This window comes from Parasteatoda tepidariorum, chromosome 12, assembly GCF_982258835.1.
Source record: "Parasteatoda tepidariorum strain Cologne lab strain chromosome 12, Ptep-v5.0, whole genome shotgun sequence".
In the NCBI taxonomy this organism is placed as follows: Eukaryota; Metazoa; Arthropoda; class Arachnida; order Araneae; family Theridiidae; genus Parasteatoda; species Parasteatoda tepidariorum.
Genome location: NC_141766.1, coordinates 20,175,556 through 20,201,985, shown reverse-complemented (window position 1 = coordinate 20,201,985; position 26,430 = coordinate 20,175,556). Strand labels below are relative to the sequence as shown.

Genomic DNA, 26,430 nt, shown 5'->3' with positions numbered 1-26,430 from the left:
ATATATATATATATATATATATATATATATATATATATATATATATATATATATATATATATATATATATATATATATATATATATATATATATATATATATATATATATATATATATATATATATATATATATATATATATATATATATGCTGTTTATGTCAAATAAAAATAAAGAAAACTAATGATTACAAAGTCAATATCTATATTCTGTTCTAAACTATATTAACAATTAAAATCTCCATCCTCTGAGTAATTTTATCGTATTTTTTTAATTTATATTGAATGTTATTTAAAGAGTTTTTTTTTTCGTTCCATCAAACATTTTTCATCATATATTTAACTTAAAATTATTGTAATTGTGGTATGTCATTGCTCACTGTTTTACATCCATACTTTCAACGTATTATTATGAAACATTTCACTGTTTAATATATAATAATATTATTACTCATTTGAATAATAGCTAAGAAAACCTTTGTTTTTTGGAATACTTTTTCAACAGGTAATTCAGTTTTTGAAAATTTCAGTTTGATTTCGCTGGAGATATTTATATCAGTTTTTAAAGTTATATCTATTTTTTATAAGCTATTTGATGCCATATTAAAACGATTGGTTTATTTGTAAGTTTACTCAAAAAATAAAAAGCTAATGAGGTGTACAGTGATCCTAAACACTCTTTTAATGAGTTAAAAATCATCGGAAATTTTGAGGACCAAAGAAGAAAGCTCAGTTTATATCCATTTTTCACATAAATAACGGATAGATCGTCCTCTCTTGCAATTTGAGGGTTACTATGTTTTAAGTGTGAAATCTGTTCTTCCTGATAGTTACTACGCATTGAAATTGGTTCAAAATGAGGAAAAACCATTTTTGTTTGCGAGTAAAATCGATTTTTCTTTGAACCAATTTTTATGTGCACAAAGAGTTCTTTTTCGTGATCTTAATTTAGTTAATTTTATTTTATTTTATAACCGTCGTTGAACAGCTGACCCAATTTTTGGGTTTACGTCTACTAATGTTCAATTCCGTAGACTTGTCATTTGGACAAGAGAACTCCTGGATCAAGTATTGGGAGAAATTTGCCTTCGTGGAGGACTTTCTGATGAAACTAAAACGCATTTGCGTTGCTTGGAGAGGAAGACTACGAAAATCTCACACGGTTAGACTGACTGCAAGGGGATTCTTACCCATGATCCGTCTACCACTGAGGAAATCGTCAGCACTGTGGTCGGTGCAAGTCGGATGCGGAATTCGTATCGACCAGCCTTAGCCGGAATCAAACCCCTGTTCACCTCATTGGAAGGCGAACGCTCTATCCCCTGAGCCTTCACGGCTCTAATTTAGTTTATTATAAATATCAATATTATTTATTATAAATAGTTTACATGTATATATATTTTAAATATTATAAATAAATTATAAATATTTTACAATATTTTACATGTAAAATATATTTTCTATGTTTTCGAAATTGAAATCATAAACGCTATTTTTAACTTTTTTTACGAAACCATTTTACTTTAGTGGCCGCTTTCATGTTTTTTTCCTTCACTCTACTCACAGTTCACCTTTTAAATATAGTTTCTATAAATTCTTTTGGTATCTCAGTTTTGAATCTTTTTATAAGTGCGAAGCTAAAGTTTTGAACATTAAAATTCCATAAATCTATTAGTTGCTAAGTAAGTTGAAGTCAATTGCGAATAATATTTTTAAATATTTTTTTAAATATTTAAAAAATTTTAAAAAAAATATTACATATGTAACGCAGTTTCAATAAAGTGCTTGCTTTTCATGAAATTTGCAACAAAATAAAAGAAATGAACCCTATTGTTATATGCTAATCATTTGCAACTGAAGCATATCAACTGAAATATATATGAGTTTTCGCGTTTTAAGAACTATTTCAAAAATATATAAAGGAAGTTGAAGAAAAATATTGTTAGAATTTTAGAACGCATATTAGATTCTGACCAAGAGTTCACGGGACGAAGGTGCTAAGAAACGTGTTATAAATTTAGAGTTCGCTTAACACAATTTTTTTTTTTTTTTATAGAAATGGTTTAAACTATTATATGCTATTTAGAAAATGAATTTAAAAATTCTGAATCATTATTTTTAAATAATTAACAATAGTTTATAATTTGAAATCTTAAAAATTTATAAAATAAAAGAATTCATTTGATAACATAATTTTCAATCGAAATGACCTTGATTTTTGCTAGAGAGGATCTTTCAAATTAGCCGGGAGTAAGGGCCGATTTATAATCTTTTACCTCGCTTTTTTATTATTATTATCAATAATAATAACAATAATAAATAAATGAATCTGATTAATAAAGAGAAAAATTATTTATCACTTATTGAAGTGACCGGTATTTTTCATAAGTCGATAGATGAAAAAGTTGAAAATCAAATGATTAAGTCAAAGAGTTAATATCAAATTAAATTTCCTAAATTGTCTTGCATCGGATATGACTTAAATCGCTTCACTGGTAACAGACTTATGAGGACAGTGACTCAGTCTAAACAATGACTAGTTGCATTTTAAATAGTTTAAAAATTAATATGTGGTTGAAAGTCTTCTTGTAAAAAAACATTTGATTGAAATTAAACGTAAAATGTTTAACAAAGTAACTAAAATTACAAACATTAATTTGAGTATATTATATATTAGATAGCAACAATTATAGAGACAATTAATTTTAAAAATTATTTAAATATTTGTATTAAATTTTAAATTTCGACTTAATAATTCAAATTTTGTTTTGAGGAAAAAGTTGCAAATAAAGAATTGCAATAATAGCAGAACAGAAAACAAATTGTTTTCATCATTTTCATTTAATTAACTAATTGATTTTAAGTATAAATATTTATAGATATTTAAAAATTGCTTTTGTGTGATATGTGCTATATGTTGATAAGCTTGAAAACAAAGCAATAAAAAGTGGAAAAAGCGTCATACGTGCTAATGGATGGAATGTGTGTAAATAAGAAGATAGGACTTTTTATAAGAAGTCGGTATGTGAAATGTCTTTTTACCCCCACATTTTTACGCTGAAACCAATGATACCACCGAAGAAGATTTCCCGCGCTTTTGCATAACTCGAAGAGCACCAGAAACCTATGATCTCTATGATCCCTTACCAAGTGGTAGAAACATTTACTCTACATTCCAACTTTTAGTTCGGATTGTTCGATATGCTCCTTTTTTCAAGTGCGTGAATTTTCGCTTATATATATATATATATATATCTATATTTATTTTTTCTTTGTGTATTCATGTAAAGTTTAAAAATTATGTTTTTACTTCATAATATTTTTATTTAATTTGTTAAATTTGTTTTTGTTTTTTTATGATTTAAGGTTATTACCTTTATCTTAAATTTTTTAAATATCATGCCTAAAAGGAAGTATTTGACTCAAGAAGAAATCGAGATCCTTGTTGCTCGCTGGGATGAAATCAGCTCTGATGATTGTGCTGATAGTGACTCTGATTGTGAAATAGAAATAGAAGAAAATTTAGAAGATATTAGGCATGATAGGTTTTTTGCGCATGACACCAGTGTACTCTCCCAAGCAGAAGAAAATAATTTCTCAATTGCAACAAACGGAGGAAAATCCTTTTTATGGAAAGATGTGGAATTCCAGAATTCAAACAATATTTGTAAGCCTACTGTGCACCCTTTTATATCTGCCAGAGGAATCAAAATTAATATTCCAGATAGTTTTAAGGATGTGGATTATTTTTTTCTTCTGTTTGATACTGATTTATTAGATTTGATTGTCGAAAAAAATTTTCACAAAAAATGCAGCAATTATAATCAAAATTTTAAAATTCCATTAGCTGATTTTATAAAACGAAATTAAAACAGAACCTAAAAAAGTTTTATTTATTTAAGTTTATGTAAAATATATTGCTTTTATATTTTATTTCAATTTGAGTTAATTCACTTAAAAGAATGCTTTTCGATTCTCGATATTCCATATATTTTATGTACTTTTTAAAATATTCGTTGAATTAAATTTGTAATAAAAAAAATTTTTTTTTCAAAAAATGGCCTACAACTTGAATAAAAAAATTTATACAAAAAAAAATAGCAACTTTTAAACTGACTAAAAAAAACTTAAGAAAACGGTATACAAACAAGCAAGTACCCGAACTTGGAATATATGTTTGAAAGTAGGTGGGAAAAGTAAAGAAACTTTTCTCCCCTTAACTTAAAAAGGTGAGACCTCTCGTATAGACTAAAACAATAAAACACATCCCACTGTAATTTGATCCTCTGTCTTAACTGCGGTGGAGTTTCCTTCCCCTATTCCTACGCTGAAAGTGTCACCTGCCCACCAGTGGAACCCAAGTTCAGATGTGACAACTGCTGTCACAGCCCCCTGGAAAAGGTTTTAATAAGGGTATGGTGCCCTCTTACAGATATACAGGCCTTGCAGCGTGATTTCATACTTGGAATAAGGTAGTTTATAACTTCTTGTGGCGATTGGCCTGAATCGTCCTGCGGCAATTTCATACCTTCCGGCTCCAACGAGTGTTACGCACGATCATGCATGTGTATTACAATTGTTGAATAATTATTTGTTTTGTATTGTATCAATGTATGTACATATCAAATTTCATCAAAATTGATCCTATAGTTCTAGAGATAATCGACCAGGTCTGCGAATTCTCTTAATTTTTTGCACCAGTGTAGTTTAAACTACGAACCCCTCTATAAACCAGTCCGTTTTTATTTCGTCATCTCATGCTTTCCAGACTGCACAGTCTCTTATAAAATGTAAATATTTTGCAACAAATCACTGAGTAGGAAAAGCTTGGAAGGGACAGAGTTACCTGGATGAGAAAGAACCTTGCAGATGATCTAGAATTTGTACATAATTCTTAGTATACAATAAAGTATACGTGTATACTATGGTATATTTGTAATAAAGATTACAAATATACCATAGTATACACGTCTTTATACCATCCTTAATTTAATAGATTTTGAGTGACACCACAGCCCGGAAATAATTAATTTTTGTAGTTCCAATAACTTATAAATAGTTAATAAACAAATTTCTTTATTTTACTTAGTTAACGAAGTTAGGGGTTGACGCATTTGGATTCTGAAATGCTCTCAATTGCATTAGTGAATCACACTCACAATGTCACATTATGCATAAAACTTATTAAGAAACCGTTATTTTCCTTTACTGTTTGAGTTTTCTACAAATGAAAGATTAATATGGAAAATCCATCATTGCCAACTAATATTTACAGATTTTCAATATAAATAAACTCACTAAAAAGCTGTTTAAATACTTTTTGTTTAAATATTCTTTTTTACGTCTTCTTTTTATCATTTAAACTTACTGCAATTTTTATTAGCTTTTATAAATTTAGTTTTATTTTATATTTCATAACCGTCGTTGAACAACGGACACAATTTTATAGGCTTACGATTTCTAAGGTTCAACTCAGTAGCCTTCTAATTTTGAACCCCATCCAGAAGACAAGGGAACTCCTGGATCAAATATTAGGAGAAATTTGCCTTATTGGAGGAATTTTCGATGAAACTAGCCAGCATTTACATTACATGGAGAGGGAAACCACGAAAACCACCCTCTGTTATCCTGACGGCAAAGGGACTCTAACCCATGATCCGTCTACAACTGAGGATATTTTACGTTAGCACTGTAGTCGGTGCAAGCCGGGGGCTGAATTCGTATCGACTAATCATCGCTGCTATTCGAACCCGGTTCACCTCATTGGAAGGTGAGCGCTCTATCCCCTGAGCCATCGTGGCTCAGAAGCAACATTTAGAGTATAAGTGAATTGGTTAAAAGAAAAAGAACCGCTTAAGATAAAGATCAAATTATAGCATATGAAGTCTATAAATGTTTTCGCGCATAAATATTTAGTTTCTTCATTAAAATTTATACTAAACCCATTGTAAATTTTGATTTTTTCGTACTAAAACAAGCTCTTTGACCCTATATACAATATGATTAGCGTAAACAATGTAATTAGTGTCATAAAATAAAATTAAAAAAATTACTTTTCATTAAAAACTAAAATTTTGATTTTCAATACATGGTTAAGCCAGAATTTCGTAATTTTTGCGTAACTGAATGCGTTAATTACTTTTCCCCAAATCTCATTTAGCGTGCGAGCGCTAATCAAAAACTCGTTTAGACATAATTATTATTTTAATAATCCTTTTTAATATTTTAGCATTTATTTTGTGATAAGGCAAATTGTTTTTAAGTTTGTTACATAATTCCTGAGTAAGAAAATAAAAATTTCATTAGTTTTATATCACTATTTTACCGATTTCGTTCTTATTTTATGTTAGGAATTATTTAAGAGGACAATATCGATCCCAAAGGACTCTAAATAATATTTTTTAAGGTAGGTCTGGTTTTGGCTGTAATAAAGGGGCTGACTGATTATTAGGGACTAATGATATTCAATTGTAAATTTATTGATAGCATTTATTGAAACATGATTATCAAAAAAGCTTCGTCGATTCTGGTTTAAATTTTGTCAGTTTAAACTAAATGATTGAAAAAAATGTCAAGATGTGTTTCATTTACTGACCAACACTTTTTCGATCTTCATTAAATTAAATTATAAATAATTGTGAAAAAAAATTTCTTATTAATTCCTTTTGCTGAGGTAAAGCGCAATGTGTAAAAACAAAACTAAATTTTCTTCAGGATAATTTTTAAATATATAAATAATTTCTAAATGTAATAATTAATAATAAATGAATAATAATAATGAAGGAAATAATTTCTAAATGATTGAAAAAAATGTCAAGATGTGCTTAGTTTACAGACCAACACTTTTTTCGATCTTCATTAAATTATATTATAAATAATTGTGGAAAAAAAATCTTCTTATTAATTCATTTTGCACAGGTACAGCGAAGTATGTAAAAACAATATTAAGTAACTAATTTTTCTACAGGTATCTTAACTAAATTATTAGTAACAAAACTTCTATATATATATATATATATATATATATATATATATATATATATATATATATATATATATATATATATATATATATATATATATATATATATATATATATATATATATATATATATATATATATATATATATATATATATATATATATATATTGAGTAAATTTCTATGCACCCCTTTTTTTAATTAAGTTGTGGTCTACACCAATTATAAAGATATTTCTTGAGGACCCCTCAAATTGTGAAGATAATATCCTTTAGATCCAGATTCGAATCCTATCTTTGACTGCTCTAATCATATTCTGATTCCGGTTCGCATTAACCACAGTGCAGATGAAAATTATTCTCAAAGGTAGATTGGTCATATTTAAAAGTCCTCCTGACGTCGGGACAACGAAAGTGTAGTCTTCTTCTCTCTATAACGGAAAAGTAGGTGAATTCTTAGACTTTCAAGGCAAGTTTGGCCCTATTGCTTGATCCAGGAGCTTCCTTTGTCTTCTGGGTTAGGTCAAAATTACAATGTAAAGAAGTTTGAAGTTGCTAGTCATAACTCCGAGAAATTATCGACTGTTGAAGCCAGGTATAAATAAAAAATAGTTAAGAGCGTAGTATAGTATTGTTGTTTTTTAATTTGCCTATTATACCCATAACTGCCCAATAATTCGAATTACTGACATTTTTCATGAAATATTTTTGATTATTTCTAAGATTAAAAAGATTGCATATTTAGATTCTAGTTTAAGGTAGACTAATCTTTGGAATTAAGTAATTCAAGCAGCGTTCTTCGGTAAAGTGAAGTGAATGAAGTGATAAATTATAATATTTTTTTTAAGTATAAACAGACATCACATCAACAAGTTGATCATCTGTTATTTCTAAGTCGTTTGTAGCGTTATAAGTTGTATATTATAAGCATACTGAATCAAATGATAAATTAATGTATGCTATGAATCTCAGCAGATGAGATCTTTTCTTATGGTTTTTACTGCGCGTGACATTTTTTTCCCAGACAGTTTTATCTCAAGGTCATCTTTATCCTCAAAAAACTAACAGTTCTGGCATTTTGAGAGATTAAAAAAGAAAATTATCATAGCAAAAAAAGAATCCATGGAATTAATCCTAATAATCTATCCTCATAGGAAGAATACAAATAACCTCACATTTTACCTTACAAGTGAAAAAAAATATAATCATCTGGGGAAAAATTATAATCATCAGGAAAAAAATAAAAATCACCAGGGGAAAAAATAAATGCTAAAAGGTAGAAAAGATCTGTATAGCTTAAACGAATTTCAAACGTGCCTCGAAAACAACCAACCATTTCTTTATTAAAATCGATGAATAAATATTCTAAATAACATTTTAGTTATTTTAAGTAAATTAAAGTTTTCTTTTTTTGTCTCTTCATTTTTTTCAGACTTAGTAAACAAATTGCTTGGGTTAAATAATTTGATTTGTCCCAAACTGTTTGTGTAAGGGGAAATTTTTAAGGAGTTTTCAAAAAAGCATCTGCCTTCATTCATGTATTAATTATTACAGAAACACACTTTCCATTAAATGAAGGTGTGAATTTTAAAAAAAATTATAAATTCCACATTTAAAAAAATGGCATGTGTGTCAAAATGAAGACTATACTTTCCCTTTAATTACTTCTCCTCAAGCTTCAAGTTAGCGAAATTTATTATTTTTATCGCCCATTAACCGTTTTCGTCTTGGCGTTCACATACATCTTTGGCGCCTTTTGTATGTTGCCAAACAAAATACTAGATTCTTTCGACTGTCAGTTGCGAAATGTACCTTACACTTTCTTCCATTTCGAAAACAACATTGTAATGCTGATGCGTAGTGTTTTCACCCACTGCAAATTTTAAGACGTGAAAAAATATCTAAATGTTTCGTTAAGTAAAACTAAAATAAGATCTTTCTTTGAGAAAACTCAATTTATTTTAAGAATGTCACTCAATTAAATGTCACTTAAAATATGTCACTTAGACACACTTAGACTATAGATTATGCATGCCAAATATGAAACTACATATATTGAATAAATAAAATTCTGACGTTCTTTCTTGATATTCTATTATTTTAATTATTCTTTTGAATAATTATTTTTATCACAGAATTAAATCAAAATATTACCTATAATATTCTATTGTATTAATTAGAATAATAGCTGCTTGTATATATAGTTTTTTTAGAATTATTTCTTTGAAAATTGATTTCATCAATTGGATAATATTGAATCCAATCATCATTTTCGTTATCCTTTCACATTTGTTTGAATCATCGGCTTGAGCAAGGGGGTGGGGAGCAGACGCCTGAATAACCTTTAAAATTTTCTTTGTAAAGAAATGAAAAAAAATTAAAAATTACTTAAAAAAATAAATTATAATAATTTCGATATTTCCTTCTTTTTTTAGCATTAGAAATTAGAAGCAATTCTTATAAATTTATTTATTTATTTTTTATCAAAGGGATCTTTTTGCTCGATGTATCATTTAGAAAAAATGAAATATCACTAACAATTTAAAATAAATATTAAAAAAAACTCTTTAAGAAAAGGATTGCTGAGTTCCTTTTTAGATGATGGGACAATATTTTCCAGGCTGTGGCTACGGGGATGTAGGTAAGGGCTCAAACACCCCATTGTATGCGGCAATTTTCTGTTTTTTCGTTTATTTTGGAGGATTTTTTTTCTATTTAGTTTTAGAACATTTGTTTAAATATTTTATTGGGTGCAAAATAAAAATTAAAACCCCTGGCTTTCCCTCAATATAAATGTTTCTTCACAGATCAAAATAAGGTGATCAGCCTGAACTTCGCAGCGAAATCTACTTTTCGCATCACAGACATCAATGAGTAATACCCTCACGAAAATTCGTCACAGAAGAGAATCAAAATTAATATACCTTCTTCCCCCTTGATTTCTCAGCAATTCTCTCACTAAAATTTGTCAAAGAAAGGAATCAAAATTAATATACCCTTTTCCTCTTTGATTCTTCCGCAATTCTCTCACGAAAATTCGTCAAAGAATGGAATCAAAATTAATACACCTTCTTCCCCCTTGATTCCTCAGCAATTCCCTCGCGAAAATTCGTCAAATAAGGGAATCAAAATTAATATACGTTCTTCCCCCTTGATTTCTCAGCAATTCCCTCACTAAAATTTGTCAAAGAAAGGAATCAAAATTAATATACCCTTTTCCTCTTTGATTCTTCCGCAATTCTCTCACGAAAATTCGTCAAAGAATGGAATCAAAATTAATACACCTTCTTCCCCCTTGATTCCTCAGCAATTCCCTCGCGAAAATTCGTCAAATAAGGGAATCAAAATTAATATACGTTCTTCCCCCTTGATTTCTCAGCAATTCCCTCACTAAAATTTGTCAAAGAAAGGAATCAAAATTAATATACCCTTTTCCTCTTTGATTCTTCCGCAATTCTCTCACGAAAATTCGTCAAAGAATGGAATCAAAATTAATACACCTTCTTCCCCCTTGATTCCTCAGCAATTCCCTCGCGAAAATTCGTCAAATAAGGGAATCAAAATTAATATACGTTCTTCCCCCTTGATTCCTCAGCAATTCCCTCACGAAAATTTATCAAAGAACGGAATTAAATATCACCTTCATAATTAATTAATATCACCACAATTAATATCAATTAAATATCACCACATATAATACACCTTCTTACCTTGTTGTAACATACGAAATTTTAGACAAAAGTAAAAACAAAATTAAATCAAATTAAAATGATTAAAAATGAATTAAGCCAAATAATGGGATTGCTCTAGACTTTCGAAAGCACTGGCCTAAGGGCCAGTGCTTTCCAAAACTGCCAAATTATGGGCACTTGTTTTACCAAATGTATGTACCTATCAAAAATAATATAAATTTTTACATTTAGATGTACCTGAATAGTAAATATTTTATAATTAGAAAAAAAATATATTTATTTAATCAGTAATAATTCGATCAAAAATTAAAAACAGGATACCCAGATTAGTTGCCTTAAAAAGTTTAAAATCAGGTAATTTGGAAGAAAAAAAAAGGAAAAAGAATTTAAAAATTTACTTTTTCATGTGTACTGCATATGTAATGCTAATTAGGTAATAAAAAGTTCGCTAAAACTGGGATACAACAGTGAGATATCATTAACATCTGGATGGTGTTTACAGTGTGAACTCCCTGAATAACTTTTGATCTTATGATCATTTTTACAGTTCCATGTTCAAATCTTTATTGTTCGGGAGCTTAGCCTTAAATAAGCTAATTAATTTACGATATTTTAAGTTCCGAAATCAGATGCGAAAACGAACATTCTCTGAATAAACACCTATTTTTGGACAATTTTGGATCTTTAAATATCAAAATACGGGGGTAGCCGCATTCTGGTCCCAATAATTTTAGCAGGAGAGCAATCGAAATTTGGGACCCATTAATGTAAATTTTATTTTTTGCTTAGATCACTATATCCCGAGAGCTCTTTAAGCAAATAGCAAAACTTTTACACATAATCTTGAAATTCATTTTTAAAAAATAGTTTTTTATTTTTTTTAATTTTTTTTATTTAATTGCAGTCTAAAAATGTTTTAATTGTAAGGTATGTAAATTTTTACATAATTTTTGAGCATGTAATTTTAAATGACAAAATACAATATTTAAATGAAATCATTAGAGCTGTTCTCACGAAATCAAATTGGAATAAATAACATTTTTAAAATTGAATTTCTAAGAAACTATTTCGATCGACTTCATTCAAATTTTTAATTTTGTCATTTAAAATTTACTTCAACATGATGTGAAATGATTTATGTACCCTTTACAACCCAAAGTTATTCTTAATAAAAATATTTATTAAAAATATATCATCTCAAAGGAATTATATATATATATATATATGTATTTTATAGATCTTACTGTCAAGCATATATAAAATTTTTGCATTTTACTATGAGAATTTAGTTAAGTGCTGTCCCGCCGATGTAAAATTTCTGTGCTCGCCTATGGTTTGAATAATATTTATCTATATCTTTATTTCCTATTTATTGAATTTTTTCATCGAAAAATATATTTAGCTTATTTAATAGTATAGTTATGGAACGGAAATAAATTGGATTAAATACTTATCACTGTTAAATCTGTGCTAAAGATTCAATCTTAGTAAAATTGATTTTATTTATTTCAGTTGTTCGTTAACAGATGTCGCCACCACAACACGCTAACTAAAAATGTTTCAACGTAATGGACAATTAGAACCTTTTTGTTAAATTTTTTTTTATTTTCCCTCATTTTTAATCTGAACATATTGAAAATTCTCTCCTGAAACAGAATTCAAATTGTTTTTTCCCCCTCAAACGTTCAGTTATTTAATTATTAAACATTTAAATTGCCTGATAAAGGCTTCCGTATGTGATGCAATCAAAAACGATCCCTGATTAGTTACGACGTCACGTGCGTTAAATGAAAACGTGCCGCCTCAATCCGCTAAGGCTATTTCAATGCTCTTTTAGTTTTGATATTACTTACATCGTATGTCGTATGAACATCCTTTGTATATTATTGGTAAAAATTTTTGTGAATTAAATTTATACGGCTTGCAAAATGACGGCTAGAGTGCGTGCAAAATGAAAGAAATATTTTTGAAACTTCAAACAGTATATGTATCACTAAAATAGCTAAAGAAATAATTATTCAGCTTTTCAAAGCGAATCAAAATTTCTTTTCGGATGAAATTAGTGCTGTTAAAGTTCATAAAAAATATTACTTTATTCCACTTATTTTTAAGTTAAAAAAATGCTCAATTACAGTGTGATTAATTAATTAAAGTTTGTCGCAGATTGGATAGAAATAGTATATATTTAGATATAGTATGCCCGATATACCCAAGACTATTTTTTTTAAGGTTAAGTTCCATAGATATGGCTAATCCTACGTCACCTGACAACGTCAATAATGACGGGTTCCAATAGTAAGACGGAACCGAACTCGTAACATGATGTTTTTCAATGAACCTGAACTGACAAATGTTTTTCGTTGAATTTTAATAATAAAATAGGTCATTTAAATATATTAAAAGACTGGATTGGATTGAAAATAATTGGTTAGAATAATTGGTAGAAATAGAAATAATATAGAAATAATAGCAATGGTAGAAATAAAATAGAAATAATTTGTATAATAGCATCATTGATTTTTAGTTTAAGGCTAGTTAAATTGTAAAAAAATGAAAGATTGGTTATGAGTTTCGCTTATATGAGTTTGGTTACGGATAACAATTGTAATGACATTCCCCGTTAATCTTACGAAATTTATTATTTCATCATTTTTTTTGCTCATGAACCAAAATGAGAGACATAATTGCTGTTTAAGCTTTTCATGTGAGTTTGTATGATAAAACATAAGTAAGAATGTAAACACAAGCAAATATAAAAGTTATTTACTGAAATTTAACAAAATTATAATAGATTTATAAAAAAAATAGTGCATAGCTCTTACCACTCTGCGTGATTATACGGGCAGCGTGATTATACGTTCTGCATGATTATACGGTCTGCGTGATTAACCGGTTCTTTTTATGAGGGTAAAATTTATGAAGATTATAACATACATTTTTTGAACCTTAAAAAAAACGGAAGAGGAGATATTAGGGGTTGCAAGTTAATATAAATGTTAAAAAAAAAAAAATCTCATATTATAATGACTCATTGTAGAGAATATAAAAACACATGCGATTTACTAATTTATTTCAATAACATATACTCAATTTTTAAAAAAAATTATTATTAATTATCATTAAATCTAACTATTAATAACGATAATTAATTACGATTAGATATTATAAAACTTTTTTATGCATGTAATATTTTTAAAACACAGTCTTCATAATTACACAATTATACTTCCTTATTGTTTTGTGAAATTTAACAACAATATGTGAGCTTAATATAAATATTCAAAGATGATGCTGAGTAAATAGAAAACAACAGAAATAGTATAATAATAGAAAGAGTATAATAGAAAGTATAATAGAAAACAGTACTTTGTTTCTGTTTGTAAATTAATTACTTGATAACACACAATATATTTAAATGCTGGGCTGTATGAGGTATTAATGTAAGCGAGAATTCATAATTGCCTGAGAGGCATTCTAACAAAAAAATTCAATCATTTATGTAGCTCTAAAATTCTTATATATTGTGTATGACTTATATATTGTGTATGAATGTAGACTAAAGTAAAACACTGCCGATGTGCGTTGAGGGTTAAAATTATTGTAATGGGCAGCAGTCCAAGAGGAAGTGATGGGAAATAAATATTAGTCCGTTAAAAGGTTTTCATTTTGTTATTGTATTTCAGATAATATATTTTGATACTACAAGTGAAAATCCAGTTAAAATTAGATCCTTTTAAATAAGATAAGTTACAGAACGCTTTGTTTCCAACCAATTGCATTCTAATTGAACTATCATAGACTGATTATACGTCGATTGCACTGTCACGCACCATTTTTAATTAATTAATAATTATTATTAATTTCCTTTTGTTTTCGCATTATCTGGCACATGCTAAAGTGATTGAATTTTTTTTATATATATTAACCTTCAATGCACCACAATCAGAAGGGTAGAATAACAATTGTCTAGTTCCAGCTTAAAGATTATTAATGTAACCGAGATTTCTCAAAATATAGGTAACTTTTTTTTTATTTCCTTGAGAATCCTGAAAACTTCAAACGTATGAATAATCTTATACTATCTTATTTTGAGAATTTTTAATGCTTCATAATTAGAATTTGAAAAAAGGATTAAGATATATAAACTAAGTGTGTTGTTATTTTAAACAAATTTTTTGTGGGAACTATTAAATATGTATTATCATATCATAAAATTCTTCATGAGAAAAAAAAGATTAGTATCATATTTTTTTAACGTATACTAATTATAATAATAAAGCAAACAAAAATTATAAAATAAAAGTTATGATAATGTTTAATTTTTAACTTTGGAAAAAATAAATTAATATTTTAGAAACAATTGTGCTCGCTTAAAATAAACTCGACATACATTAAATAAATACTTAAGTCAATGCAAGTTTTATTTTAAGTGCCGTGAGACTACTTGGTGCAATATTATATATCGTGAAAAGGTTCTAAAGCTTCACCTTAAAATTTTTGCATTAAATTTTTTTAAGTGGGTAAAAAAAATTAAACAATGAAATCAATTTCAAAATAAACAAATAAAATACATATTTTAATTTATGATAAAAAGTATTAAGAACAATACCAAAGTTTCTCCAAAATATCTATTTTTTAATTGAATATCATTGAATCGAATGATAATCTCTACAGAAATCGTAATTCTCCAAAAAGTCGTAACAGTCTTTCGAAATCATAACTAATAACCAGTCCTTAAACCTGATTGTCCTTAAACTAAAAATCAATGATACTATTGCAATCAAATATATTATTTTCTATCCAAACCAGTTCCTTAATGTAGTTAAATAAACGCTTTAGTTACAAAATTTTGACGAGAAGCATACATCACTTCATGTTTATTGGGGAAAGTACTGTTAAAAGTACATGAGTGTTGTAAAAGTATGTTTATCGGGGATTCAGTTCAAGACTGTTAGGGAGACTGAGGGGTTGACGTCGTGATGTCATCATTAACTCTGTATAACCCCTATACCGTTGATGTGAAGTCTTTGCAGTTCCGAATTAATTCACCGCGATTTAGTGCATTTTAATTGCCCTCTTTAACGGAACCCAATATATCCGCAAATGGAAAATTCCATCCATACGTAATCCCTCGTTTCGAGCTTTTACAGTAAGGCGTTTTAGGTTTTATGCAAAGGCTTGATAAAAGTTTGAAATGGAAAAATTTAGGATTTGTCATATTTTTACAGTAATAATTGAAAGACTCAGTTTGTTTCAAAGAGTAAGCTTGGCTTGTCTTAACCCTTACCCACCCCCGTAGGAAGCATCCAGGGAATGCTGGTAACCCGAAGTGAGCGTATGTGACTTCATCAGTTTGAGAGAAAAGGAACACTAAGTCCCTGATGGCAACACTGTCAGTCGCTGGACTGACCGGTGATTTGGTCTAAGCACTAAATTACTAAGCCCTGGGTCTAAGGCAGGGACTAATATATGTATCTATGGTCTAAGGGAAACCCGGAAGGGATGATGCACAGGATATAAATGTAAGGAGGTAAAGATTTTATAAGTAACGCATAGATATTATATTATCCCTGACGCATAGATATTATATTATCCTATATTAGTCCCTGAAGTAACGTAAGTAACTTATAGAATTAGGGAGGTCTAGCGGAGCAGCAACTGCTACCCATTGCCCCACCCCCTGACCAGAAGGCTACAAAGAATTTATTAAAGAGTATTTCAAAGAATAAAGAAGGATGGCGAAAGATTAAGCTCTTGTCCTTACTGCAGTGTTTCCCAAACTTATGACTTTTGTGCACCCTTTCTAAATTTTCCTAACGCTGTGTACCACTAATAAAAAAATGAATGTATTTCTTTAAAAATATGTTTATTTTTATTTTTCGGTACAAAGTTTTGTAAATAAGTTTATTTGCATCCGTGAGAAGGATGATATTGTTTTTGTTGTGATGACAGCTGCTGTGATTAAAAAATTTGCAGAAAAGTTAAAAATCACAACTGGCTGTTGACACCACTAATTATTAACTGTTAACTCTGCAAAAAATAACCAATAGAAAAATACGTAATCTTACATTTTCATGGCTAGCTTTATTTTTAAATAAAATTTTTTGAAATTTTCATTTGTTGCAAAATATTTCAGATAGGAACGCGTACCTCTGCTAAACTGTTCCTGTACCCTTGGGGGTACACGTACCACACTTTGGGAAACACTGCCTTACTGGACTAGCAGAAGTTTCTCCTGATTCAATTAAGCACTTAAACTATTCGTAATATTATGGCTCATCAATAATTCTCTTTTTCAGTTAAAATTTAAAAGCGATGATGTTTAAAATCATTCTATCAAAAAATGAAAGAAAAAAAGTTATTAGACATTCAGAAGCAGAAACAATTGTGCATTTTCTCTTTTTTTTTTTTTTTTTTACTGCTGTTTCTATAACATCTTATAGAATTCTGTGAAATAACTGTTTCAGCACTGATAAAGAAAAACTTAACTGATAAACTGAAACTCTTTAAACTGATAAAGAAAGTATAAAAAAAAAAGCAAGCTTTTGCGTGTTGGTAGCATATTTAAATATTTATTATAATTATTTACAATATTACAGACAGAATATGCTTTTCATACAATTTATATTTTCAAAAAAAAAAAAATGTGCGTGTAAATCAAACTTATAGCAAATTAAGGGTTTCTCTTTCAGACTTTTTGAAAAACTATTATAAGTTAATCTAATTTCTAAGTATTATGATTATTTTCTTTAAAAATCACTAAAAGAAAGTCCACCCCCTCACGAAATGGTCATTTTTACGAAAAAATAAGCATCTCAGTAGCGCCTTCAATTCAAAATTTTTCATGCTCGGCTTTAAAATCTTTTTAATTTTGATGAATGACAAAAAATGGCAAACATGGATACGCAAATATTTCGAGTGATCTTTTTTTATGCTATCACTTCTAGAATAAAAATATTTTTTTCTGCTTCTAGAATATAAATTTTCCGATATCACTTTTAGAAAAGAATAAAATTCTGAGATGTTTATTGATGCCTAGAGATTTATTGTAAAAACCATTTCTAGTAGTCGAAACATTTTCATGTGATACTCTTGGATATTATAATTGTATTCTCGAGGTAATTTTTAATAAGAGATATTGACGATATTTTGAGGGGAGTTTTAGAATCTTTCTTTAATGTTCAGAAAATTTTTATTTGTAGAATATTTTGTACTATTTTTACTTCTAAAATCTGGGGGGGGATATTTTTCCAGACAAATTTATTAAATTCATAACTTCACAAAATAACAAATAAGAAAAGTACATTTATAACCATCGGTTTTGTTGTTTAGACATTTTTAATTGGAAAGAGAGTTATAATCTTTCTAAGTGGGCTGTGTTTTTATTATAATTACATAATATTTTTCTATGATTTTACTATTAAACTCCTGTTATATACCTATTAAAATTCTATCGTTTTTAATGGAAAGTAACTGAGAAAACTTTGTTTTCAGAAACAGTGAACTCTTATGGACCTCAGCCAGACTTTCCACGTGGTAATGTTTACTACTGGTGCAATTTTAGACATCCGAACACAGAATGGTGCGAGTTTGTTATTGAAGGAGCTCGGCAGTGGAAAAGTAGAAAAGTAGGCACAGGTAAAATATTTTTCATTTTTCATTAATTTCAGAAAATTCAAAAGAACAAAATCTGATGCTTACAAAAATGATGAAATTTTATATGGTTTTTTACAGAAAAAAATAGAATCCGGTAGTAGCATTTTTTTATTATTTTGTTAGTTCGTAAGGATTTTGCCACACGCTCGCTCTCTATTTATACCACATTAGTTGCGTGGTTCAACAATTTACAGTAAAATAATACCTACTATAAAATCCTATTGGAGCAATAGAGATTTTTTTTTCTTTTGATTTTTTTTCCTTAAAGTATTTATTTAATTAGTTATTTACTTTTTTACAATCACCCTAATATGCTTCATAAAACTGTGCTTTGAATAAGAGCATTAAAAATTAATAAAATTTTTACAGCATGTTGTATTTGCGTATTTGATTTTTTTAATTATTTTTCTATTTTGTGCATAATTTGAAATGAAAAATGTTTTAATTCATATCTAATCAAATGAATCCCCTGGTTTATATCCGTATTCATTATGCTTAAAGAAAAAAGGATTTTTTTTTTTGAAAAATAGTGTAGAAATTCATAGATTTAAATATTTAATAACTGGGAAGCTTTTATAATTTTTTTTTATTTTTAAAAACATTAGAGCCATTTTACTTAAGTGCGCGTAATGCAACTGAAAAGGTGTTGATTTTACTTATATTAACTAACAAAAATTCTGAGAGGGTACGTTGATTCCTTAATTATTGAGGAATTAAAATCAAATTTGCATATTTCAGATTTGGATGAGTTCATAAATTTTATATCTTATAAATTTTTTCTCATATTTTTATGTGCAGTGTAGCTCATAAATTACTCCCATAATATTAAAAAACTAAACCATACTAATGATAGAGATCAAAAAGAGTACATATTAGGGGTTACAAATTAGTATTTTTGCAAACAAAAGCAAAAATAAACTATCGAAATCTGACAAATCGCAGTTGAGAGAGGCAGTTGAATGAAACACTAAAACCTGTTTGATTGCATAGGAGATGAAAGACGTTTATTAAAAAAAAACGCATTCATATTTTTACCTGAAATCAAGCAAGTTTTGATGTTATGTACTTACAAACTTTTTTTAAAAATGTCATTTGGCAGGAGAAAAAACTGAAGAAAGGAATTTTCTGAAAATAACTGGGTTTTTTTGTTGATTTTTTTTAGAAATCTAGAGAGAAAGATAGTCATCAAAGAAATTTTATTTTAATACTAACATACTTAATATTTAAATACATTTTACTTTTTTTACAGTAATCTCAAGATAAAAAAAAGCCTAATTTATTTTAGATAATATTTTAAAATTTTATAATCTTAAATAAGAAAATACTTTGCGAAATCATTTTGCCTCATTTTTATATGATATGCGTCATTTATTTGTAAAGAAATGTAGTGTTTATGTTTATATTATTTCCACTTGGAAATTAAGTGTTTATCGTACTGTTCTTAAAGAACTCTTTGGAACCTATTTTAAAATAGCAATTTTATGAATATGCCAAAAAAATTCTCATTTTTTTGTTGCCTTTTTTGATACGACACATTCATATGACACATATCATATGACACATTCTTATTTTCATATGACACTTTCTTATTTTCTAATATATGAGTAAATCCAATATTTAATTATTTATTTAAAAAATTATAAATGATAAATTTATATGAGGTTCATTCTTTTGTTATTGAAAATAATTAGGATGAATCATGATTTAAAATTGAAAGAAAAACTTTTCTTATTAAATTATTTTCCATTATGAAATGCAAATAATCATGCTTCATAAAAACATCAAACAGTCCTTCATGTTCATTTTATTGAGTTATAGCGTGATAAATAACATTGATTTATTTTAACAAAAAAACTAAACCTTCACCACTTAAAAATATTTAAGTGCTAGTATATTAGCTAAAGCAAAAATATTTTTCCTCACTCGAAAAATATTCGAACTATATATTATAGTTTTCTCTTAATACAAATCTGATTACCTCGTACCCTAGCACTTCCGAGCATGACGTCACAGATTTACTGACAGGCCTTGGCTCTCAGTGGCTATGATTGGGCACACAAGAAATCAAACATGGTAGACAGAAGACGCTCTTTATTTAGACATAATGAAGAAAAGACAACAAAAAAATCACACTGAAAATGACACGCATCGTCTTTTACCTAATGGATTTTAAAAGGGAAAGATCACAAGTTATCCGGAACACGAGTCTAGGATAGGAAAGAATAGAATACTTTGATAGGATAGAATACTTTGAAAGAAGTGTCTCTCGGGATTTCAGATTTCCCTATTATGATTATAGATATTTATACTATAACGATAATTATTATGATAATTATACTATTATGATAATTATTATGATAATTATACCATTATGATAATTATACTATTATGATAATTATTTTATGATAATTATTATGATAATTATACTATAATGATAGTTATTACATTCTTTACTCACTATGACAATTGTCTTATTATGATAATTATTACATTCTTTAATCTAAAATTAGAAGTGAAATGTCGGATGTAAATTGCTAACTATGAGAACGAGTTTCGTTTTGAATAATGAATTTTTAAAAAAAAAGAGAATTTAAACAAATAAATAATGTAAAAAGCATTTCTTAAAGCTTTTTATGTTACATTCTCCTTCGCTGAAATGCTGTAATTTACTTACAACACTTACCCTTTGCTCAAAGCATAAATTATATAAAAAGACTAAAATTTGTAATATTAACATATAAGCAATATTCCCATATAAAATATCACAAATTACCCAATTATTACACTGTTTGACGCTTCCATCCTCAGAAAGGGTTAAATTATTTCCAGTGTTATCCATGTTTTGCCACGTCTTAAAGGCATTAAAAATAAATTCCATTTATTAAATTATTGCTTATTTCTTTATAACCCTAGGCACAATATTTGGACAAAAATTTAAACTGAAAGATTATAAATATCAGACATGTAAACTGTAACAATAAAATAGATAATAAATCAGCTTAAATAATTTCAGTATTGTTTATAACACACTCATATTACTGAATTAAGAGAAGAAAAATTTCAAAAATATCTTGTGTTTAATATTAGATATTAAATATCAACAATATCTAATAATAAACAAAACTATCAACACTGTGAATAAGTTCAATGCATAAAAATATTATTAAAAGAAATATCAAATATGGGAAATAAGTTTTAAGTAATAAGTTTTAATCAAAATCAATAAACATTATTGTTATTTAAACGATAATTATTTCAAAGATTATTATCAGAGCAAAAGTACAGAATTAAATTAATAATATCGATAATCATCAATACCATTGAAAAAATTAATACCATTTATCAGATAAATATAAACACAGGTACCATTTTTTTAAATTATTTCAAAATATTTCAAATAAGCGGAAATCAAATTTAATAACACTTTCATTCCCGACAAAATTTCATAACCTCATCATAACATCAATCACCACTCGAATTGATATTCTAATAAATTTTTTATTAATTGATGTACCACAATCTCGCAAAAGTATCACTATAAAATCACACTTTTTATAATGCAGAAAAGTTTTAACTGAAAATTAGAAATCACTTTATTTTTAGTTAATTTCCAAAAGGGGAAACCCAGCACTCAGGCACCATTTCTTTCGTACACAAAATAGAACATTCGTTAAATTTCTGTAAAAAGATATCCAATCAGATTTTGTGAAGTCCGATTTTTACCCCTTTCATGATGACGTGGGCAGATTTTGATAACAGCAAAATAATCAAATTTTCTTCCGTTCACACTTAAATAATGACCCGAACTCTTTCGCCACTCCTGCTCACACATTCCATACCCTGCCCAACCAAAAAATAAATAAATAAAACATCCTGCTATGACGTAGTCATCGGCACACAGGGAGGAAAGACTTAAAGTGATTTGATCTCCTATACATTAAAATATGTCTAAGTCGAAGTGCTTTAATATGAAATGCAAGGGAATATCTTGCAAACTTATCCCGATAATCTCATAACTCACAGGCTAAACGGGAATTATTCTTTCTTACAACTCATTCAAAAAATAGGTCGAGGGATTTCTCCGTTAAAGGAAAAACTTAAAAAGTTAATTTTTGCTTTCTTAAAATCTAAATTTAGAACTAAAATGCCAAATAAGAATAATAAATGTGAGAGGCTTTTCGTTTAGATTAATAAATTATAGATAATTTAAATAAAGAAATAACATAAGATGTATTAAAGCTTTTTATGTTGCACACACACACGCATATATATATATATATATATATATATATATATATATATATATATATATATATATATATATATATATATATATATATATATATATATATATATATATATATATATATATATATATATATATATATATATATACACTACAGTGCAAATTAATTGGGACAAGCTCAAAATTTTTCACAAATAATGTTTAATCACTATAAGTTAACTTACATGCATGGTATAGCCATCTAATATGAAATATGTCCTCCTTTAGCTCGATATAGATCCTGTACTCGGTTTGGCATGGATTCTACTAAATTCGAACATAAATTTTTGATCTCGTCATCGTGAAACCAAACTTTTATAACATTCTCAATCATTGATTTCTTGGTTGAGCAGTCCATTTGACTCACACGTCTCTTCCACAAATTTTCGATGGGATTGAGATCAGGAGAATTACCTGGCCAATCCAAAACCGTTAATTTCTGTTCTTGAAAAAATTTCTTTGTCATCTTAGAATTGTGGCAAGGAGCGAGATCTTGTTGAAAGACGCTAACACCCCCAGCGAACGTTTGCATCAAAGGCACAACTTTTTTTTCTATTATTGGAATGTACTTTTGAGAGTTCATCATTCCTTCAATCGGTACTAAGCTGCCAGGTCCTCCAGAGGTAAAACAACCCCAAAACATCTGCTTTTGGGGGTGCTTAACTGTTTGAATAATATGTTGTTCCCTTATGGGTTCTCCAGCACTTCGTCTGACAAATCTTGGTCGAAACCCTTGGACCAAAAAATGCGTTTCGTCGCTAAATAAAACTTTTTTCCAGTCTTGTGCAGTCCAGGATTTATATTTCCTAGCCCAAATCAAACGTTTTCTCTTCATTACAGGTGTTAATAGCTGTTTTTTTATTGGTTTTCTTGCAATTCTCCCAGCTTCATTAAGCCTTCGTCGGACTGTCGATGCATCGATGCTCACACCAGTAGCTGATAAATCTCTCTGAAGGTCTGTACTTGTTTTGCGAGGATGCATTTTACTATTTCGTAATAGAAATTGGTCTGTTCGAGGTGTCGTCTTGCGTTTACGTCCACATTTACTCTTTCGTTTCGGAGACACTGTACCCAAATTCTTTTGCATATGAATAATCCTCGAAACACTCGATTTTCCAACTCCAACTGTTGCAGCAATATCCCTTACAGTCATAGATGTATGCTGACTAAGAGTAACAATTCGAATTCTTTTCCTGGAACTGATATCCATTTTTTAATACACGTCAGAAACAAACAATTCATACAATCGACCGCTCCTGACAGCAACTGAAGCACGAATGAAGGAGTAAATTTTGACGTAAGATGATCACGTTGTCAAACCGGTTTAAACCAGCCAAACGCAACCCCGTGCTGTAAGAAACTACAGTTCAAACCGGTTTGGGCTGGAAATCTCCGGGGGAAAAAACAATTTTCTGAAAAAATTTGTTTGTCCCAATTAATTTGCACAGTAGTGTATATATATATATATATATATATATATATATATATATATATATATATATATATATATATATATATATATATATATATATATATATATATATATATATAAGATTATCTTATTTTATAGGCCCACCTTCTTGTAGATTATGCGCAGTTAATTAATTAATTCTTATTTTTCTTTGTAATTTTTTTTTGTCTCTTTATTGTACGGTGGTGATTTTTTGTAATGTAATGAGATTGAGCCATGATGACTCAAAGGAGGAAAGCTTTCGCCTTCCAATGAGGTGAGCCGGAATGAAATCCCAGAGATGATTGGTTGATACGAATTCCGCATCCTTCTTGCACCAACCACAGTGCTAACGTAAAATATTCTCAGTGGTAGATGTATCATGGTTCCTCTTACGGGATCTTAATCCTCTTGCGGGAGACTAATCGTGGGAGGTTTTCGTGGTTTTCTTCTCTATGTCACACAAATTCATGTCAGTTTCATAAAAAAGTTCTCCACGAAGGCACATTTCTCCCAATACTTGATCCAGGAATTCCCTTGTCTTCTTTCTATGAATTCAAAATTACAAGGCTACAGAATTGAACATTAGTAGTCGTAAACCCAAAAAATTGAATCTTCTATACCACGACAGTTATAAAATGAAATAAAATAAAATGCAATGAGATTATCTCATATCTTAGAATTTGTTTTGAAGAAAGAGTGAAACACGTGCATGTTAGTCGAAGCAATAACAAGAAACACACTGATAGTGAGATATATTTTTAGAGTTATCTTTTTCTTTTTTTATATTTAGGTCAATCATCTTTACAAAAACATGTCTTGCAGATAGTAAATTGACTGTTAGTTAAAGGAAGCCTTCTTTTTACCTTATTTATACCATCAGCGCGAAAATATTTCGTCTGAAATAATTCAGTCTAAAATCAATACATAAAAAATAGAGAGCATTCAAAAGTTCTTTTTATTATTTTTTTTTTTTTTTGATACAGAAAATTTTACGCCAAAAACGCTTTTTCAATTTGTTTATTTTTTTTAATAATGCTTCATAATTCTGTTCTTTGCGAAAATATTTTATAAATTCTTTTTCATTGTTATCTCGTGCTATACACACTTCAAAAAAAGTTCCCAGAAATGCTGTACCAAATTGAAACATAATTCTTGTGTACCAAGAAAGTTAGTACCACCATTTTTCTTATTCAATAACACTGAAATCAGAAAAAAATATAAAGTAAGAATTTAAAATGAATTCTTAAAATAAAATTAATTTGTTAATCAAACTCAGAGAACATTACCAGAAGTGGGTGAAAATGTAAACAATTTCCCGTTATCCCCCAAAATTTTTTGAAAATAATGCATGAAAGGAGTAAATGCATGGTGTAAATGGGCAGACTACGGCCCGCGGTCAAACTGTGGCCCGCCAGAAGGTTTTATTCGTCCCGCGGATGGAATTTGAACTTGCCGATCCGGGACGAATATAAACAATATACATCCATTTTTTTGTCTACTTTGTTTAAAGCCATTTTTGTTCTTCCTTTTTCAGAAAAGTTCTGATGACTTTTTTTCTTTCTCTATTTCTGTTCTACAAAACATAAATTAATGGAAATAGTTAGCACAGACTGCTTCATTGGTAAAATGTTGAAAGAAAAAGCTCTTTATAGAATAGCCCTAGATTTACTGAAGCAATTGTTTCTAAATATGCCAAAGTTTGAGTTTTACAAATTATTACAAAAAGCTAGTTTCCCAAATTTAATATTTCATGCCCAGAAAATCAGCGCTATGTTTGCTTCATCTTGGATATGTAAACAAGTGTTTCAACTATGAACCTTAGAAAAAATAATTTCAGAAGTAGACTAAGACACAAATATTTAACCTTATACTTTAAAATATGTACATCTCACTTGGAACCTCAATATAAGGAACTTTTAAAAATGAAATCGCAATTTCATTCATCTCATTAAATATTTAAATTAAAACTTGTGTATCGTTTTTCTATTTTAGAAGTTTTTACTTAACTCACCAAACTTTTTTTTCTTCGATATTTTGCCCTAGACCAAGAAAGCTTGCCCATCCCTGGTGTAAACACTTATTTGTGTTAAAATTTAACCCTTTAAAGTGTGTAGGATTCGTTATAAACTTAGGGTTTATCAAATTTGGATAGGTATTGCACCGTAATTTTTACTGTGCATGTTTTATCAAAACTTGGAATTTTGAGGCATGTTTTTCATTACTTCAACAACACCTTAACAAAAGTAATATTTAACAAAATGCTAAACTAATTGTATTTGTTCAATTTTTTTCCCCAAAATTCGTATTTAAGAAATGCATTTTTGTTGATCCTATTTATTAAGATTTTCATCGTAAACTAAAAATA

General features: G+C 28.4%; 1 protein-coding gene and 1 long non-coding RNA gene across 3 annotated transcripts in view; one reads left to right on the top strand and one right to left on the bottom strand.

Annotated features, from left to right (window-relative positions):
* The window catches only part of LOC107447769 (uncharacterized), a 189,943-nt gene that overhangs the window by 56,308 nt on the left and 107,205 nt on the right, over positions 1-26,430 (bottom strand). The gene's annotated exons all lie outside the window — the stretch shown is intronic.
* Positions 1-26,430, top strand: part of LOC107447768 (cysteine-rich venom protein AnHyalC) — a 163,317-nt gene that overhangs the window by 97,686 nt on the left and 39,201 nt on the right. For both annotated transcript variants that reach the window (XM_016062772.5, XM_016062770.4), the window contains exon 7: positions 18,166-18,309. In XM_016062772.5, coding sequence (XP_015918258.1) covers positions 18,166-18,309 — 144 coding nt within the window. The remainder of the gene's footprint in view (positions 1-18,165; positions 18,310-26,430) is intronic.